This window comes from Barbus barbus, assembly GCF_936440315.1.
Source record: "Barbus barbus genome assembly, chromosome: 1".
NCBI lineage: Eukaryota > Metazoa > Chordata > Actinopteri > Cypriniformes > Cyprinidae > Barbus > Barbus barbus.
Genome location: NC_136729.1, coordinates 45,358,281 through 45,378,389, shown reverse-complemented (window position 1 = coordinate 45,378,389; position 20,109 = coordinate 45,358,281). Strand labels below are relative to the sequence as shown.

Genomic DNA, 20,109 nt, shown 5'->3' with positions numbered 1-20,109 from the left:
GAGTCAGACAAGAAACATAGGCTACAGCTTCTCTGAAAAAAAAGCACATTCCCCTTTACTCTGCTTTCTGTACTACAATCTAAATATCATTTATATAATACATATTTATGTGTTCCCAATAAGTGCAGCAGAATTCAGCGAGGTCAAAATTCGAGTCCTCGTGCCTGAAAGCTTTTTAAGCCTTTTCACTGTTTAATCCCTCGCTGCACACAGGGAATTTAAAACTGTAAGAAACACCGGGCATCATGGCAAGCCGTGTATCATAGCAACTTCATAGGATTTAAGTGTTTTGCATAGGCCCCTGTGGCTCAATGCAGTATTCAAAATCAAAACTGTTTAGCTGAAATATCGATATATGAAATACAGGGGGGAAAGTAGTGACTGCATACTAATTTGTGTGACAAAAAAGCATTAAAAACCTATACTACACAATATTAGCTGTTTGATAACATAGTCAAGCCAAAGGCTAATGATATCAGTTACTGAGAGCGTTAACTAAAATGCATTACTTGCATGTAATTATGCATAATTTATTGTTAATATAATTGTAAGTAACGTGTAACAAGGACAACTTAAAATAAAGTGTTACCTATTTCTGCCTCATCATTTGACCAAAATCCACATTGGATCGCAGTCGGAAGTTATTACAAACATTCAATGGCGAATGATAGTGACATTTAAATGAAAGTGTTGTATTAATTGTAGCTATAATTTCTCTGTCACCCATATACAATTATATTTCAGGATGTATTTTATCAAAAGAAATCCCATATGAAAATGTTTCATTTTCTAATTCAATTTATATCAGGAGCAGAGGGATGTGGGTGGGTAAGCCATGTAATACCAGAGTAAACTAATGCAACAACTTACAAATCGATGTTCAGATCATCTTTTCTCCTGAAAAAAAATCAATATAATAGCAATTTTTCCATCCGTTGAATGTAAGCTTTTCTATATTCCAAGCTCGCCTGCTGCACTGGTGACTTCATGTGCTTGTGCAAGTCATGAAAATAATGAAAATAAATCTAGGAATTATTGGATTGTTGGACTTCAAATCAGTAGGGGTTAATGCATCAAAGGTAACTAAGTAAAGAGCTTGTTTTATGGATGGTAACTAATATTATTACTGAAATTTTAGTTATTGAAATTAGTTACACTACAAGTTACTGCAAAACGTAATGTTATTACTAATTACTGCCCAACACTGTTCATTAATCTGCACATACTAAACGAAGGGTACAGTTACAGTCAAGCTATTTTAACTTATTTGCAGAGGGAAAATACAATTTAAATATGTGATCCTGGACTACAAAACCAGTCTTAAGCCGATGGGGTATATTTGTAGCAATAGCCAAAAATACATTGTATGGGTCAAAATTATCAATTATCTTAAAAGGATATTAAAGATCATGTTCCATGAAGATATTTTGTAAATTTCTTACCGTAAATATATCAAAACTTAATTTTTGATTAGTAATATGCATTGCTAAGAACTTCATTTGAACAACTTTAAAGGCAATTTTCTCAATATTTAGATTTTTTGTACCAATCAAATAGTTGTATCTCGGCCAAATATCGTCTGATCCTGACAAACATTATTTATTCAGCTTTCAGATGATGTATAAATCTCAATTTCGAAAAATTGACACTTAAGACTGGTTTTGTGGTCCAGGGTCACATATGTCATTTTGATTGTCAAAGGTGCGTTTTAGGGGTAAAATGAGAGGGACTTAGAATTAGATTCAGGTCCATTTACAAATTGCTTTGAAGGAATGTATCAGGCATTATAGATATATGTTGTTTAGATAAATGCATACAAAAACATTTTTTTTTATTTTTTTTTTTTATTAAAGGTCAGGTTAACCAAGTGTAGCTACTTTATGTTTGGCAATTATAATAATAGTAAATGCACATATTATCCTGTAATTCTTATTTATGTTTATGTTTGTGTATTTGCCAGTACATAAATTATAATTATGATAGTGCAACTTATTCAGCATATTTTTCCCCTACAACATATATTGTTGTTGCTTCATCTTAAATCAGACTTCCTGCCCAATAAATGCTCTAATATCTGTGTCCTATATATGCAAATGCTTACATTTTAGTTCCCAATCAGCAATGCAGCATTGGTGGTGTTTGAGGAGATCCCCCCCCCCCCCTACTATGTAAAGCTTTTTGAGTACCCAGAAAAGCGCTATGCAAGAAATTATAATGATCTATATGTAGATTCTTAAATACAGGACAACAACAAGAATGAAAATTCATAAAAATCCCGTAGCTTAAACATTAAATAGCCAGATTCATTTTTATTCATTTTGATTCCTTTCTCCCTTCATTTACATATAATAATGTTCTTGACAAAGACATTCTCCTCAAAGAAATGTAATATTACACTATTAAATTAAAACAACTTATCTATGAAAAGTTTGACTACTATAGCTGGAGTTGCGTTATAGCGGGAAACACGGAATATTTTGTTTTTACATTTTTGCATCTATTTTCAGCTACAAATTAAAAATGCATGAACTCAAAACATTAAAAAACACATTAGCAGGTGATGCACCTGAAACAGGTGAGAAAGCAGAGAGGCCGCAGGATAATCATATTGACAATATTAAATATTTATGATGCTTGATAACGCATCCTAAATGTTTTATGTAGTGTAAATATAAATGACAAAGACATGCAAGAGTCTCCACTGAAAGTTCAAACTGTCCACAAACATACAAGCAAAGCACATAATGAGACGTGCATAAAGAACATTATTAGCTTTAATAAATAATATTTTCTGAAAAACGGTGTGGTTTTACCAACACCCAAATACAGTCATTAAAATTCACAAGGCCCAAAACAACAATAAAAGAGGTCAAATAAGGCATTAATTTAGCCTGCTGCATTTGCAGTGTTATTTGAGGGCTTAATCATTAGACTGTGCACTAATGTCTTAAGGAAAGCTTTGTGCAAATATATTAAAATCTAAAATGAACATAGCAACAAAAAGCTGTACTAGGCTTTTTTTTATCAAATGCAAGAAAATTGGAAGTGAAACTGAAACTTGAATCGGCGGCTGAGAATGGGGTCTCGTAATTCCCCATTTCAGAAAGAGGAAACAGACAGTGCGTAAATAACCAAATGTGTTAAATGCACAACATAATTAACACGAAATTCACTCCAGATTCTGTTGAATCCTTATTTGGACTGTTTGAACTGCTGTTGACCAAAACAAGCTTTCATTCCTTATAAATAAACCCATCTTGGCGATTCAATTACATGTGCAGTTGCTCTCCAATCCAACGAATGATTTATTCCGTGCAACATTTCTGCCTTTGCAATGAGGATGAAGCACCAGTTCTGGCTTTCTATTCTGCTGCATTTGCTCAGTGCGCATATTTTGCCCCTAAATCTGCACTAAGCAGAAAACCTGTCTCTTTCAAGAGAGGAGAGTGTGAAATAAGATCAGGACACTCGCTGAGCAGGGTGTGTGTGTGTGTGTGAGAGAGAGAGAGCGATGAAACCGTCAAATCCTCGTCGTTCACCTTTAAAATACATCACCGCAGTGTTTGCGTATTGGAGCTTGGCTGGCGCGCGCATCGGAAGGGCTCGCTGCACCATTGCACCTGTTCTCGAGGTTGCAAATCACAGGAAGTCGCTGTGCAAAAACGACACATTCGTCGAGCATGATTTAGCCTAAAAGACGTCAGTTCGACAAGAATTACGCGAGGGGGGAAAAAGAGAGAGCGGAAGAGACCAGACAGCTGTCAGACATCGCTTTGTTGTCGGTGAGTTTCGTTCGAGGACGCTGTTTTAATGCGAGTGACACCGAATGCCACTGATGCAATCCTGTAAGTGAGAAAGGATGTGCTGTTCGCTTCTTTGTTCGTCCTGTTCTGGTTGGCATTGCTGAAATGTAGCAGGCAATGATTCATATCATCGTCTATTTAGTGCAAGCAGCCTTTGTTGTTATAGCTGCTCATAAACGCTCAATTTATCGTAAAGAGATTTGTTTAAGCGTTGATGAGTCGGAGGCAAGCAGATTGTTAACTGTCTGCATCCACACTGCTCTTATTGCACTGCCCTCTTTTTTTTTTTGCGACATTTGCATGCAATTTAGTGCATGGATGCTCATAGGAAAGAAACGGCACATCAGCGCAAAAACGATGCGGAGAAAGAAAGACATGACCCACTCAGGGCGGTTCTGGGGTCAGTGGATATTCGGGTTTAGCCCAGACATCTGTGGATGCGTGTGGACCCATCCATTGATTAAATGTTGGCCTGTGCTTTCAATATAGGCTAATGTTCAAAGTTTTAATGAGATAGGTCCAAATTTTGAATATTACTGGCTAAAGGTAAAATGAACTGCTAATCTTTAACTAAATAGTCTTAAAATTGTGAAGGGAGAAAAGGATTGTGGATTTACCAAACTTTTGAAGTTGCATATAATGATTTTTGCAAGAACGCCAGATGGCTTCATTCATGTTAAATATTCTGATTTATGTTTCTGAAATATTAGGTGCTTTTGACCAAATCGCCAACACATTCTTTTAGTGTCATTCTTTTAAATCATTACTCAGTTCTGATTAGTGCAAATTTGGATATTTATAATGCAATTCGGACAAGGGATGCACCAGTTTATCATAGGCAGGTGTTTTCTGTTTTCTTTTTTATTTATAATTAAATATTGTTTAGTTGGCATGTTAGTGAAGCATGGATGTGTTACACTGATTAAGAAAAAAAAAAAGCAGTCCATGTATCGGATCTGTATGCACTGTAAAAAAAAAAAAACGTTGAGCCAATTTAAAATTTTAAGGCAACCAGCTTCAGCAGATTTTTGAGTTTTCTCAGCTTGTTGTTTTAAGTTTATTCAATTCAAGTTTATAAAAAGTTGAGAATCTCCTACAAAAATAAGTTGAGAGAACTCAAAATCTGCTGAAGCTGGTTGCATTAAAATCTTAAATTTGTTTTTTAGAGTGTGGGCTGATATACAGAATTCAGTTATCGGAATATTTCTTTGTCTCAGTTGACTTCCTTTTTTTAATTTTAGAGATCTACAGTTGAGTTTTCACAAGTCTAATTTAAGAGCTGTCTAATGATATGAAGACTGAAAAAAGTCACATTCAGGTTATTCTTAATTTACTTGATTTGTAGATATCTGTAATTCAATATGACTAGACTGTAATTCTATTCTAATCTGTCATTTCTAGTCATTCAATTTTGGCTAGTCAGAATTATATCAGTACTCGTCAATTTAAAGTTAAAGATATCTAAAATTATTACATTTAGAATAAAACTAGTATTTTTAAGTTTTTTACAAGGTTGGAATAGCATTAGATATACAGTTTAATCAAAGTCATTATTACTAGCAAAAATGTAATTAAAGAATTCTGCGATAGTAATTCTTACTCGTCAGAATCGCATCTTACAGCTTTCTATTCACAAGCAACTCATTATGGTAATTGCGTCTCATGAATATTTATTGGGTCTTTTATAAAAGACCAGGCGGGAAAGTGTTGGGGCAGTGGATGAGGCCAAGAATGAGTTAAAGCGGTTGCAGAGCATTAACATTGATTTTCTCTGTATCTCTGGGAGTCAGCTCAAAGTATGGACTGTACTATAGTGTTTTGGATGGATGGAGGAATGTTGAATATGCTGGCTAAATGTCAATATCCATAAATGTCCATAAATTCCATAAATGGAAAAAGAAAGATGTGTAAACAGTTTGTTTTGCATTTAATGAGGAGTAAAAATTTGGTTGCAGAGCTTTATAGTAGAAATAATGACTTGTTAATGTCATGATTGAGAATGAAAATGTTTGTTTTTACTGCTAAAAGTAAAATGTATATGTTTTTCTCTGTAATTTAATTCAAGAGCTCTACATATATATATATATTTCTTTCTTTTTTTTGCAATAAAGTGCTGTGGTAGAGTTCTGTATTTGGAGTTTTTACTAGTATTAACTCTGTAAGAGAGTTTTAAATAAGCTTTTTACAAAATGCAGTTGTGAAGTTCATGATTTGTCAAAATTAAATTGCAACAAAGAACACTGGTGACATTAAAATACAAAACTGCTTGCCATAGTTTTTTTTTTTTATAATTTGCACAATGGGCACCATACTAATTCAGATGAGATTGCATTTTGTTGTTAAAATAAACGTTATCAGGCATGTGTCTGTGATCTTAATCTTCTTTTCCTCCTTTCCCCAAGAAACCAGAATGCAGAGATAGAGGTCCTGAATGAAAGAGGGTGTGTGCAGAGCAAATAGCAAGGCAAAAATCATGCAACCTGGACTTAAAAAACTTGGCAAACAATGTTACATATTTTATGAGTACTTTCCGATGTATTGGCAAAGTTTGCAGGAAGCCCCCTCCTCCTGTGCGCAGAGCAGCTATTGTGCAGGTCAGCTGGGTGGATGTGGTCTGATGTACGCCATAGTCTCTATGCTATTTTTGAAAGAAAGGAAGTGTATAAAAATGAAAAGTGTTCTACCTTTTCACTTCATGTTTGCACTGGCGTTTAAATAGGCCTATGATTTGTTTTCCCCCTTATTGCAAGACAAATGTGCATGATTTGTTAGAGACGTGTGTGTCAGGTATTACATGCTCAATTACACAGCCACATGTAGATATAACATTGAAGTTCTTACGTGTTTTTTATCGTTGTCATTGTTCTTAATATGAGCAGTCCCTGGTTTAAAAAGAGGCTGCATATGCAGTTCAAATCAATGTCAGTGTGTGTAAATTAGGAACGGGGCACGTTTGGTTACATCTTAATTTGGCGGTTCACTAGAAATCTTAATCTTTTAGGTGAGTGGTAAGAAGACCAGCTGTGTTTGGGAGCTGTACTCTGTAATGAGCTATAGGCCGATGCTTGTGTCACCTCTGCAGGGTCCATCACTGCCTAGGGAAGGTTAACATGTTTCGTGAGAATTTACTTAGTAAATGGAAGTAGACTGGACTGGAGTGTGGCTGGAATAGAAATATATTACTATTGTATACAAAAATGTACTTCTCAAGGTATTATTAATAGTAATAGTAATAGTAATAATAATACTTATTATTATTATTATTAAGGAATATCATTAAAATCAAGACATTTTTAATCCATGTTTTAATTTATACACTTCTGCAATACAGCATCTTATTTGACAAAAAATATTTGCATTGTTTTGTTGTGAATTAAATATTAGATTTTCATTAGATATCATTTTTAATTTTAAAATGATCATAATTAAAAACCATAAAACAGAATTCAGAAGAAAAATAATAATTTAGTGGAAAATAAAATACATTTCATGGGGCACTAAATTAAAAGGTTAGGTTATTCTATGCAGTTTAATTGTGAGCAAACTAGTTATTTTTATATTCATTTTCAAGGTTTAGCAAATAGGTGGAAAGCATTTCCTTCCTCATTACAGGGCTCATGAACTGAGAAATCTAATTTCCCTTGATCTTTTGACATATAACATGTCAATGTATTGCAAAAACATCCTGGAATTTCAAAACTGAAAACTTTCTTGTTAGTTTAAAAACAGCTTTTATTGAAACCAAGCCCAGAAAACGACTCGTTTTGGAATGTGCCACTTTATGACATAGGGTAAACGTACCCATTAAGCACACTTCAATCAATTGACATGTTTGTTACTATACACCTCCTATAATTTGAAGTCCATCAGATCATTGCACGCTGAGATATGGGTCTTCATGTGTTCACTCTGTCTGGAGGCCGTTTGAAAGCTGTCTAAAAACTTCCACCAAAATAGGAGACCCTTAAATGTGCGTTTTTTAGATGTTTAAGCCTTTATTTTGGGTAAGTTTCACTACTTTTTGTAAAATTAAGAGATTAATGTTCAGACTTTTGCATATTATAACCTGGAACTTGGATGTAGGAAATAATTACATTAGATCCAGAAGATAGTTTTAGCAACACAGCGCAGATGCTACAGAACACAGTTAGCTGACAAGCTGGATAAAATTGTGTGCTACGCTAACATATTACTTCACAGGCATTACTGGCTTGTACTTGTGCATCCATAATATTATAAATTGACAGTTTATTGCTGGTCTGTGGTTTTACACTGCTGTCATTTTTAAAGGTTTCATATGATTTTAAGGTGAGCTTAAAGGGTGCACTACTATGATTGATCAGGGTTGGAGCTAAACTCTGCAGCAGATTGGACCTCCAATCTGGCTTTCCTATAGCTCAAATGGTAGAGCGTGGCGCTAGCAACGCCAAGATCATTGGTTCAATTCCCAGGGAAAGCAAGAGCTGATAAAATGTAAAACTGTAACTTGAATGCAATGTAAGTTGCTTTGGATAAAAGCATCTGCTAAATGCATAAATGTAAATGTAACCTCCAGGGAAGGATTTGAGGAACCCTGACTATTTATTTAGCAAAATCCTGTCATTTTAATAAATATTACATGAAATTTATTATAAATTGTTGCTGCTCCAATTAAGCTCAGTGAGCTCTCTTTAAGCTCTTCCACATTGAACATGTAAATGCTTCATAAACAGACTTTAAATATTAACTGATGGTTGTCACTTTAAGTTAAGCTAATCGATTTTCTATGGAATCTGTTGACTCAAATCTACAGACTGGCTCTGATCTTTGGCAACTAGCATCAACGTCTCCAGACTGTAAATCTGTGGAAAATTGGGGGGGAAATCATGTAGTGTATTCCAGCCTTAAGAGACTAGAGATAAGTTGACATGCATTTAAATAGAGGTTTCATAACGAATGTTTTCGTGTTCATCCCCATGAATTACGTGGACCAGTCTAGATGTTGCAGTGTGCTTAAATGACACTTCATTATGAATATATAACTGATCGACTTGAATGCCTTGTTGCTTGATTTTAGTGTTTTTTTGTGTGTGTGATTAACTTTGTACCTTCAAAAATATATATTTTTACAATTATTCTTTACAACTTTTCCTTAACATTAGAATTTTTAATTAAACATTATGTGAGCTTAATGGGAACAGGGGTGTGCTTAAAGGGTACAAAAATGTACCCATTAAGCACAGCCTGACTTTTTGAATATAATGATGTATATCTTAATTGAGATGCTTTTGTCATTTAAAATAAAATTAAATATTTTTGTGTGAGAGATTAATATTTTATTTTAACATAACGTTTTGTACTGAAACCATTATCTTATGCACTAAAAATGTCTCAATGTAGATTTTGGTGAGCTTAATAGGTACGTTTACCCTAATAGTTTTGCTAAACACCGCCTCCGCAGATGATCAACGCCTACTTCTACATCGCTGCCTGCTTAGCTCTGCCCACTGATACGCACTTGTAGTAGGAGCTGAGGAACTACCAGAGAGATGCAAACACAGGATTACTCGATCAACACAACCATACAGATGACATTACAAGATTACAAGACATGGTGTGGGAAAAATAGTCTTTGAATTTCCGCAATCAGTGTAAACAGAATTGCTGATTATAATTGGTTCTGTTGTGTATAGTCGCAATGCGCAGCTCGCGTCCGGTGTAAACACGGGATAAAATTAGTAAAGAGCTCCAGATCTCGTCAGTGAAACACTGTTTGTTTGTTTTGTTTACTTTACTATAGATTGATTTTTAACAAGACAGTATGATGCAGACTTTTCAGAGAGACTGAAAGTAAAAGATAATGCAGTGCTGAGTCTGTCTATGTTGGATCCAGTAGTAATGTGCGCAATACATAAGTTTGAGTAAAGGTGTTTTTACCACTATTGCATTGTCTGTTCCAGACTGTTTGATATATATTGAGTATTAATAGGTTGTTAACCCAAATTGCCCATGTTTAACAGCAAAACTGTCAGCCAATCATAGCAGTGGGCGTTTACAAGTTGCGAGTCTTAAATGCACCCTGCCTATAAAGACAGACTGTTCAGCAGAGAGGCTCAAAAACAGGATAGAAAATACCCTATTAATTCTAAATTATGATGTTTTTTAATGTAAAATCACTCTAACATTAAGTGAACTTCAGAGAACATTGTAAAATAAAATAAAAAATGCAGTCCATGACCCCTTAATGGTAAATGAATATTGTGATAAATATCGATATATCGTAGGTTCGTGGTTTTCATTTAACATATCATGTTTTTTTTCACATTACCAAAACATTACCATCTGTGCCAATACTCGCCAAGGTGATTATTTTGACCAAATTTTAAGTGCATTTGATCTTTCATGCGTGTTTCCTGCATGATCTTCCATTACCACAAAAATACTTCACAAAACACGTGTGTAAAGATCTTATTACTTTATGCTTAAATGGATCACTGAATGTGCAGCATATTTGCCTCTCATACTCTGTGTGCTTTATTAGTTGGGAAAAGAGGTTACTCATATTTCCATCTTCAGCGTGTTTCACAGTACGTAGATTATAGTTTTATACTTAGTGTCAGATTGTTAAACCTTGTCCACATGACGAAAGTCAGACCACTTTTAATATAAGAAATAAGTGATTGTTTAAAGTCAATCAACAAACCACTCTCATATAAATAACTTAAAGCGGTCGTTCCCACTAATAGCCGCACAGATCAATACAGAGTACAGCAGAATACAGTAAGTGGTGAAGCAGATTTTACAACAGCATATAATGTACTGTCATGAAAAAAAAATGCAATGTCTATTATCACGTACAAACTAATAATAACTTGTTTCATTGTGTTTCAGGAATACAGTGGAGGATGCAGCCGTGTTCTCTAAGGGGGCAGAGCTTGCTGGTCAGCCGTGAACAGCGAGTCACAACGAGGCGTACCTGACTCAGAATAAACCAGACTGGGAATCCAATTTCAGTCAGTCCACATACAGTCATAGTCATCCTGCTGGATGCATCCTATAACAATTATGATGAAAGTAATCCTGTATGTCAGAACTTAAGATGTTTACCGAGAGATTGAAATCATCTCTGGAGCCTACACGGCTGTTATTTTATTCCAAGGCAGACGGTTGCGCTCAGCCCTTCTGAATATTTTAGTGAATGAGGAACCTATCGAACGGAGTTTGGCTGGCAGTGCTGGAGAATTTCAGTGTTCATGGCTAGAACAAGAAACATTTGTGCCAGTCACTTGAGTTCCCCAAAAACTCCTGAGTTATTCACACAGATGCAGTAAATTGGTGCGGAGGCATAAGAAAAGGGGCAAGGGCAACTGAAAAGCCAGAGCTTCCCACAACTTCAAATCATGCAGTCAGACGATCTCTTCATTCGCAAGTTGCGCAGGCAGAGCCCACGCCCGACCCTAGCAAGAGTGAACTTTGACCCCAAGCAGGATGGTGGTAGCATGCGCACACGAGTCGTGGCAGAATGGCCCCCTAGGAGAGAGGGAGAGGGAACAAACAGCGAGAGCGTCACACCCAGCGCAGCTGCGCTGAATCTGAGGACAGTAGGCCGTGGACACATAATGCAGCGCAGCAACAGTGACGTCACCCTTGGAGATATGGATTCAGCAGGGCAAGTCGGAAGGAAGTTGCTCCGAGTAGTGGGGGACAAATCTGGGACCGCTGGGCAGGGCGAGTACCTCCACCGAGAGTACGGTAGCCTGTCCTCACTTGAAAGACAAACCCAGACTGTAGATCCCAGTTCGGAAGAGCAAGGTGTTCTCAGTCCCAATGCCTTGCGCTTCAGAGATCCGTTTCTTCTGCTGGGTCTGCAAGAGGCATCTCCTGAGGTGGACGGCGTGTATCAAGGAAATTGTGCCCCAGCAGTAGACACGTCAAAACCGGTCAAGCCCCCCAAACCAGAGGGGCTCGGGAAGAAGGCCAAACCGTCCCCTCCGCAGGCCCCTCAGTTTTCCTGTGACCAAGTCCCAGGTGGTGCTTGGGTGCGCAATTTTGCACACTATGATGTACAGAGCATCCTCTTTGACCTGTCGGAGGCTGCAACCAATCGGGATAGCATCGGGCGCAAGAAGAACATCACGTCCGGAGCGTCAGCTGCCTCTCAGCTCCGTCCGCTTTCGCAATCCACACCTTCCTCGGTTTCTCAGGGCGGGGGCGGCTCGGGAAGTGGGACTGGCTTGGAAGATGTAGAGCAGTCCTTGCTGGACGAAGGAGATGGGAACGATAATGATCTCCTGCTCAGCTGTCCTCACTTTCGGAATGAGATGGGTGGCGAGGAGAGCGTGGGGCTCGGCCTGCCGCGGGCCGGCTGGCGCAGGTGGAGGAGTCTTCAAAGTCCCAACAATGCTGTGTCCGTGTTAGAGGAGCCCAGGGAAAGCCACATCCAGGCACAGGGGAAAAGTAACTACTTTATAGAGCATGCAGACCTAGGGGCTCGGTACTATCACAAGTACTTTTACATGAAAGGTGAGGGTGTGAGTGTGGTGAAGCATGTTTGCACTTTTTTAAGAAACATATCACATACTTTATTTTTAGGGCTGCCCTCAACTAAAGATTTTCTGATTGACAACTAGTTGTTAATTTGAAGTGATTAGTCAACTAATCGCACGTTTATATTAATAAACCATATAATTCATAATGATGTGCCTTTAATTGCCTATAGCCTATAAGTGCTCAAGCGCATATAAATCTTGCCGCAGCGCACCGCAGGAGTAATGATTATGAATGCTTCAGGGAAAAAACAGCAAGAAGACTGCCTTAACATTATAATAATTCATTGATAAACCAGTGATGAAGTGATGAAGTCGACGACACTGACTCGTCATCTCCACAATGGATGTTCACGTTTCATATGGATTACATAATCTGAAAATATTGTTTTCCATTTGAATTGGTTCATTTCAAAGTAGAAATTTCGCTTTCTGTAGATGAATTTTTCATGTCTGAGAGGCAAGCATGAAGTTTTGTTTAATTGTATTTATTTATTTATTTGTTTGTTAAAATTTTTTACTAAAGTTTACAGAGACCTAGACGGCAGAAAGAACATCCTATTTGCTTTCATTATTTTACAAAAGCACAATGTTTTGTTGTTATTGTGAGTGCACACAATTTAAAGGGGACCTTTTACAGATTCAAAAGATGTATTACTCTTATCTGTTTGAGCAAAAATTACTATTTTAAGTTAAATACAAATGATTGCACCGGCTCCTCCAAGTTAACTGTCATGCAGTGAACGCACTAATGTTCAGCTTCCACACTCCGCACAAACACTTCAATAGTGCACATTTTTCTAGGTTAACGTTAAAGCTAGCGGCCATGTAATTATGCTTTAATTACTTGTTTCAGATGATAAGCCACATTTGAGGTCGATGAACGAAACAAACGTTTGCATGTCCTGACCAATGTACTGTAATATCCACACAGACCAGCTGTTAATAATCTGTCAGTCATGGACTATGTGACTTTGTCACTTTCTTTGATTTTTTTTCCCCTGCGACTAATACAATTTTGATCAACTAAGCCTCTTCTCGACTACTAACTGTTAGTCGACTATTAGGGGGCAGCCCTACTTATTTTCATTACTTAGTCTACTTTACTCTCAGAAAAAGATCATACTTTTCAAAAAGATAAAAACAAATCATACTTTTTGGGGCACAACAGCTTGTCACTGGGTGCTTTGAGGGACACCTTTCCACCTTATTTACCCCTAAAAGGTTCATAGTAGTACCTTAAGGCTGGGGTGCCAGTCCTGTTTCTGGAAATCTACCTTCCTGCAAAGTTCAGCTCCAACCCTGATCAAACACACCTAAACCAGCTGGAGCAGGGTTGGAACTGAACTCTGCAGGCAGGTAGATCTCCAGGAATATGATTGGGCATGCATGCCTTAAGGTGTACTACTACATAAAGTATTACTGCTCTTAGGTACTCATAGGCACATTGTGGTTCTCAACTCTGGTTCTCAGGACCCACTGCTCCTCACATTTTGTATGTCTCGCTTGTCTGACACATTCAGTTCAGTTCATGGATGTCTCTACTAATGAGCTGCTGATCTGATTCAAATGTGTTAAATGAGGAAGATCCGCGAAAACAACTGAATACGCAGTAAAATACATGCCAGGCCAGTAGTTGGCAATGTCACCTTGTAAAGAAACACTAGGTATCGCCGCACATACATATTCCTATAGACTGAACATGTAATATGTATGCACATGACATCACCGTTTTCACGAATTTGCGTTTTCATAGTTTACACAGAGATTATATAATTTTAAAAAACTTGCACTTTGAAAGCCATTTTCAAATGTTTGTTTTCAGGCCTCAAAAACGCAGTTGTCGTGTAAATGAATGGCCAAAACATAAAAAATGTATCTGTTTTAGTTACACGAGAGTCTGCATACAATGTACGTGATACAGATTTCATCATCAAAATAGTATGCGTGTACTGTACCGTAAGCACCATCCGATTTTTGTAACTGTGTTCTTTGTACAAGCAGGTCACACATGCGCATTGACTTGGTTTTGCAATAATCAGTTGTTCCATAAGGTGGCAACACTGGTCCGGCCGTTGTTTCACAGTAGAAAATTAAACTTAAGAGATGGATGCACAACAAAATAAACTGTTGCAACAACAACAGACGGTGGCATTAACGAGCGCTTATGTGAGAATGTTATGAAATAGCAGGAACTTTAGTTTAAAAGAGTACAAAAACTTCATATCTTCTGGAGAAATAATTGTGCAGACACAAACATGAAGCTTTCTAGAGCGCATGTGTAGATCACCTGCCTTTGGGTAAATGGTGTAGAACTGTGCGCATATGCTAGCGTATGTGTAAAAAAGGATGTAATGCTCTGCAGCGTCTTTTTAAAAACTAAAATTCAATACATAACAAATAATAATACATCTAAAATGTAAAAACATACAATCTACGACACTTTCCTGCAGCGCTGCAGTTTTAATTTTACGTTCTTTTAATTAAGCTACGAGGTCATGCTGTGATGTATCGATCTGCTGTTGGTCACACGTAATGCAAATTCGCAGGTCAGAGTTCGCCAAGATTAAACTTTGAAATGCAGCGAAATGCAAAACGTTTTTGCACAGGCTTGCGTTTCCAGTCTGACGCATTCGCATACGTATGAACGGAAGTCATTGGAATGAAAAGTGCAGTGTGACCGCCCCTTTACGCATTCTACGGAACCACTAAAGGGACATGGTTATCCGCTTCCTAGCGGTAGCCTGTTACATTACAGCAGGGGTTTTCAACCTTTTAGGACATGCGCCCCCCCAAGTTTGTCTAATTTCACTCGCGCCCCCTTCAACACCCCCCCCAAACCCCCCCCACCACCACCGCGCGAGCCCAAAGTGTGCGAACATCATTCACATATTGTTTGCTGCGATACCAGTGCGTAGCATTAAGAGACATAAACATATAACCAGCTTACCTGATTCAGTGTGATGGCTGAGCCTGTTTCTGAGATAACAACATGCCAATCCGTGGTTGGATTTCTGACATGACTAACCGTAAATCATTTTACACCATTCTCACTGTCGCCTAACAGCGGGAGTCAGATTGCCCCCTAGCGGATGGCTGAAGATTTGAAAGCTCGTATTTATAAATCTTCAAGGCAATGTCTCTGAATTAATTGATGCTCGCGCCCCCCTTGACAGGTGCTGGCGCCCCCCACAGGTTGAAAACCCCTGCATTACAGTACATAAAATTTCACTTACCACATAAAGAGAGTAAGGAGAGATGACTGAAGATGATGGCGAAGATTTTTAGATCCTGTGTACCACTGACAAACATCTAATCTTGTAAAATGTGTGCTAAGTACTGCCGCTCCGTAGTATAAACAGAGTAAGTGTCATTGCGAATCTCGAAAGTGAAAGTAAAACACAAACGCGCATTCAAAAGCAGTTTCAATGACCTGCATATTAATAGTGGCTCTCTGATGACCGCAATTTTTATACAGTATAGTTACCCAACGATATAATTGTGAGAGAAAGTACTGAAATACAGTTTTTTTTTCATTTGTAAATACTATGGGTCTAGCTTCCGGTCTCATCTGCGTCCAGCTATTTTTAGCTGTACAAAACAGCTCGTTTTGCTGCTTGATATTGCAAACTGGTGTGTCTTACCATATTATTTTAAAGGGTTAGTTCACCGAAAAATTTAAATTCTTTCATTAATTAGACACCCTCATGCCGTTCCAAACCTTCGTTCATCTTCGGTGCACAAATTAAGAAATTTTTGATAAAAATCCGAGTGCTTTCTGACCCTGCATAGACAGCAAGGGTCCTTACATGATCAAGGTCCAGAAACGTAGCAAGGAGATCGGTAAAATAGTCCATGTGACATCAGGGGTTCAACTGTAATGTTACGAAGCTACGAGAATACTTTTTGTGTGCAAAGAAAACAAAAATAACAACTTTATTGTTATTACTCCTTATCCCAACTGCAGCAGCGCGCCACCATTGTGGAAAGAGTATCATAAAGTACCTTAAGGGGTACTTCTACATACTGTATTACCACTCTAAGGTGTGCCTTTTAATGGTAGAAAAGGTACAAAGTTGTCCCTTTAAGCCCCTGTGAATAGCTGTTGGAACCATAAAGGTGCAATAGTTGCAAATTTTTTCTGTCTTTTATTGCCTTTGTTAAACCGACTCCTGTTTTGTATATCTTGTTGTTCTATATTATCAGCAGTCTTCTAAGACCAAATTTTTGATTGAAAAAGCCCATTTGCATCAAATGTGGTGCAGAAAAGGTTTAGTGAATGGCATTTAAATGGCCTGTTAACACAAAATATGTGTTGGGCTTAACAAAATGCAAATTCACCCACAACAGTACAACAGATGGCACAACAGTCACCATTCACATTCAGTACTGTGAGATGTTCAGAAAAAGACTGTCAGTCCCTAACATTTAGTTTTAAACTTGCTCAACAGAATAAACAAATTGAGATATTTTTGAAGTTAAAACGATAGACTTTTGTGTCAGCGGTTGTCAGGAAGACTGTCTGTCCAGATAAGCAAGCAGTGCTTTTAGTTAGAAGTGACGAGGGGCACTTATCGTCCTCTTATCTTGGCTTTTTATTTATGATGTGTAATTGTATTTTATTATAATTAAAAAGTATATTTTTTAGATAATGTATGCATTACTGCAGTGGTTCTCAAACTAGGGGTGCGGAGAGTGCAGATCAACATTTTTGATGACACATTCTGCACTTCAAAGTACAGTACAATCAGATTTCTGATTTTTGGAATGCTAGGGTAGGATTGCCAAGGATGTAATGTGCAAAATTACAGTCTTTTTATTTAAAATAATTTAAAAAATTGCATTCTTTTTAAATTACACATCATCATAATTACTCAAATGTATAATTTTACTTTGGCAATAATAGTTGCATATGAAATCTAAAAGGAGGGAATATATTAGACTTGATTTTGTAATACACCTGTGGTTGTCACAATAATTTGTCACAATAATAATTAGCATATGTTGCATATGAGTTGCATATGTTGAGAAAAAAACACTTAAGCTCATAAAACAGGTAGAACACAATTGACCCGGACTCTTGACACTGTCATTCGGTTTGTACAATAGTTTAGCCGTAATGCTTGTTCATCTCAGTAGTGAGCCGTTAAAGGTTACGCAGGCACAGTTCCTCTTTTTCTACTGTTCAGTATTCTGGTGTTTGTTTCTGTTGTATTCACATTTTTTAAATTTATATTATTTTGTATGAATTGTTAAAATCTTAATTTCCCTCTTTTATTCCAGACCATCAGAATTTCTTTGGCATGGATGATCGTTTGGGGCCGGTAGCTGTCAGTTTCCGCAGGGAGGAAAAAGAGGGATCAAGTGGGTCCCAGTACAACTACAGAATCATTTTCAGGACCACTGAAGTAAATACAAGACTCTCTCACACACAGATGTCATTAAAGATTTTGGGATTAAGGAATTAATTTTTTCTTTGAGGTCCATTTATAATGCTTTTAATGCTTAGAAATTAGGCAATTTTCCACCATCTCCCTGCTTTTGATTTGGATTGAAATGAATGAGATGATCACTAGAATGTTTTTGCACAAAAGTCTCCTTTCATTTTCTTTATCTTTTTTTTAAATCAAAATTTGAACATTATATTATTAATCATTATTCGTTACATTAATATATTTATGAATGCATTTTCATTGCTAAACAAAATATTTAAAAAAGTTTGCATATGTGTTTTCGTTGAGTATTATATTTAATAAATCAGGCTTTTATGGCTCAGATAGTATAAGAGAATATGAAGCTGAAAGAGGAGTAAAAAAAACACCTACATTTTATTCAGAAGCCCAAACTCAAAAAAAAAAGTAAATAAATAAGTAATTACATGCACACATTTGGTGCAGTTGCTTTATTTGGTCAAAAAGTACGATGCAATTCTGTAAATTCATAAGATTCAAATTACATTATCGACCTCAGGGGGAAAAATAAATATAAGAAATATATATGATATGACTCCTTTAAGTCCTTATGTGTTTTTGCACTCATTAATTATTTGGTCCCTGCTGTTTTTCTGCAGCTGAAGACCCTGAGAGGTTCGATCCTGGAGGAGTCTGTTCCCTCTGCAGCACGCCACACCACGCCACGCGGCCTTTCGCCCAAGAGACTGCTGGAGTTTATTTTGCCTGATCTCAACCTACATTGCCTCAGACTGGCCTCCACGTCCCCTAAAGTCAGAGACACGCTCCTCAAACTGGACGAGCAGGGGGTAAGAGCTGTTATATTAGGTATATTAGGTAGGTGGCGCTTTTAAGGGCAGCCACATGAATGTTGAGCTGTTTGGCGTTAGCTTTTTAATCAGTTTTAACTTAATATAGTTTGGAAATGCATGTATAGATCATTTATTTTTATGATTATATTGCTATATTGGGAGTTTGGACATGCTGATGGATTTATTTCTGGGAGATTTTGGATGGATTCTGGTATGCGGCCTACTCTTCTACAGCTTGGTGGATGATAGGAAACTATTGAGGAAACCATCTTCAAGTAATTGTTTCCCTCTTCCCCTTACAATGGCACAACCTGGACATTTAAGTGATTTGCATTTCTTAAGAAGTCTGAGGAGATGTGCATCTCCTTTGGCTCCTGAAGTTAAGAACATACGGCAGTTAAATGGGATTCTTCGACTCAGATCTCATCCAAGGGGTAAGAAACCTGGGAGAAATGATATTCGTTCAATATGTACAATTGTTGGAAATCACCCTACTTCTTGTGAAACTGCTGTGGATATTAAAAGACTTCCAACTGGGCAAAGACAATTTTTATCTGACTGTTGCTACCAATCGAAGAACTTAATTCATATCAAGATAAACCAACACAAGTCAATACCATCTATGCCTGGTTTTCTCTTTTCTAATGTGCGTTCTTTACGCCAAAAATGTGATGAGCTGCACAGTGTAGCACTGAATAATAACTCAGCAGTTGTCGCTGTTTCAGAGACTTGGCTAAATGATGGTATCCCAGATTCAGTTGTAACTTTTCCTGGATATACAATACATCGGCGGGATCGCAAAGAATGCTGGGGAGGAAGAGTTGCCTTGTAGGTTTGTAACACCATCAAACAAATCTGACTGACTCATCTAGAAGAGGAAGAGCATGAAGCTTTGTGGGTCTGGTTACGTCCCAGTCGTCTTCCTCGAGGGTTAAGTTGTATTATTGCTGCTGTGCTATATTTTCCACCACGCTCTTCTGCAACAGCCCAACCTGATTTACTAATCTCACAGTATTTGGATAGTTGTCTCAGATATATTGAATGTAACTACCAGAAGGCTGCAATTGTCATACTTGGTGATACAAATAAGTACAAGTCTGAAACCATCTGCAGCATGGTCTGAAACAAATCGTGGCTGGTGCAACAAGAAAGGCTAGTCAACTAGACTATATTTAGCAATATTTCCTCCATGTATCAGACACCAGAGCCTTGCATAAGAACGCAAATAAACAATATTACCAACATGAGGTGGAGGAACTGCGATGCACCAAGCCAAAACAATGGTTTAAGTCAGTGAAGAATTGAATGGGGATGGAAGGAGATAAGAGTCACATGGTGTCTCAGGATCAAAACATCATGCAACGTGAGTGTTACGCTCTGGCTAAGCACTTTGCTTCTGTGTGGAATTATGCGAGCCACATTTCTTTGTCTTAGGAAGAAGTCACCTGCAAGTTGTCAAATTGTAGTATACCTCCTCTGAGTATTGGACAAGTTAAGACTAGACTCCGTAAAGTGAATG

At 37.5% G+C, this 20,109-nt stretch overlaps 1 protein-coding gene across 1 annotated transcript in view; it reads left to right on the top strand.

The window, feature by feature from the left end:
- LOC306874508 (signal-induced proliferation-associated protein 1-like) overlaps positions 1–20,109 on the top strand; it is a 57,505-nt gene that overhangs the window by 10,512 nt on the left and 26,884 nt on the right. The window contains exons 2-4 of the mRNA XM_079424618.1: positions 10,674–12,305; positions 17,612–17,736; positions 18,399–18,587. Of these exons, the coding sequence (XP_079280744.1) occupies positions 11,183–12,305; positions 17,612–17,736; positions 18,399–18,587 (1,437 nt within the window). The 5' untranslated portion in view covers positions 10,674–11,182. The remainder of the gene's footprint in view (positions 1–10,673; positions 12,306–17,611; positions 17,737–18,398; positions 18,588–20,109) is intronic.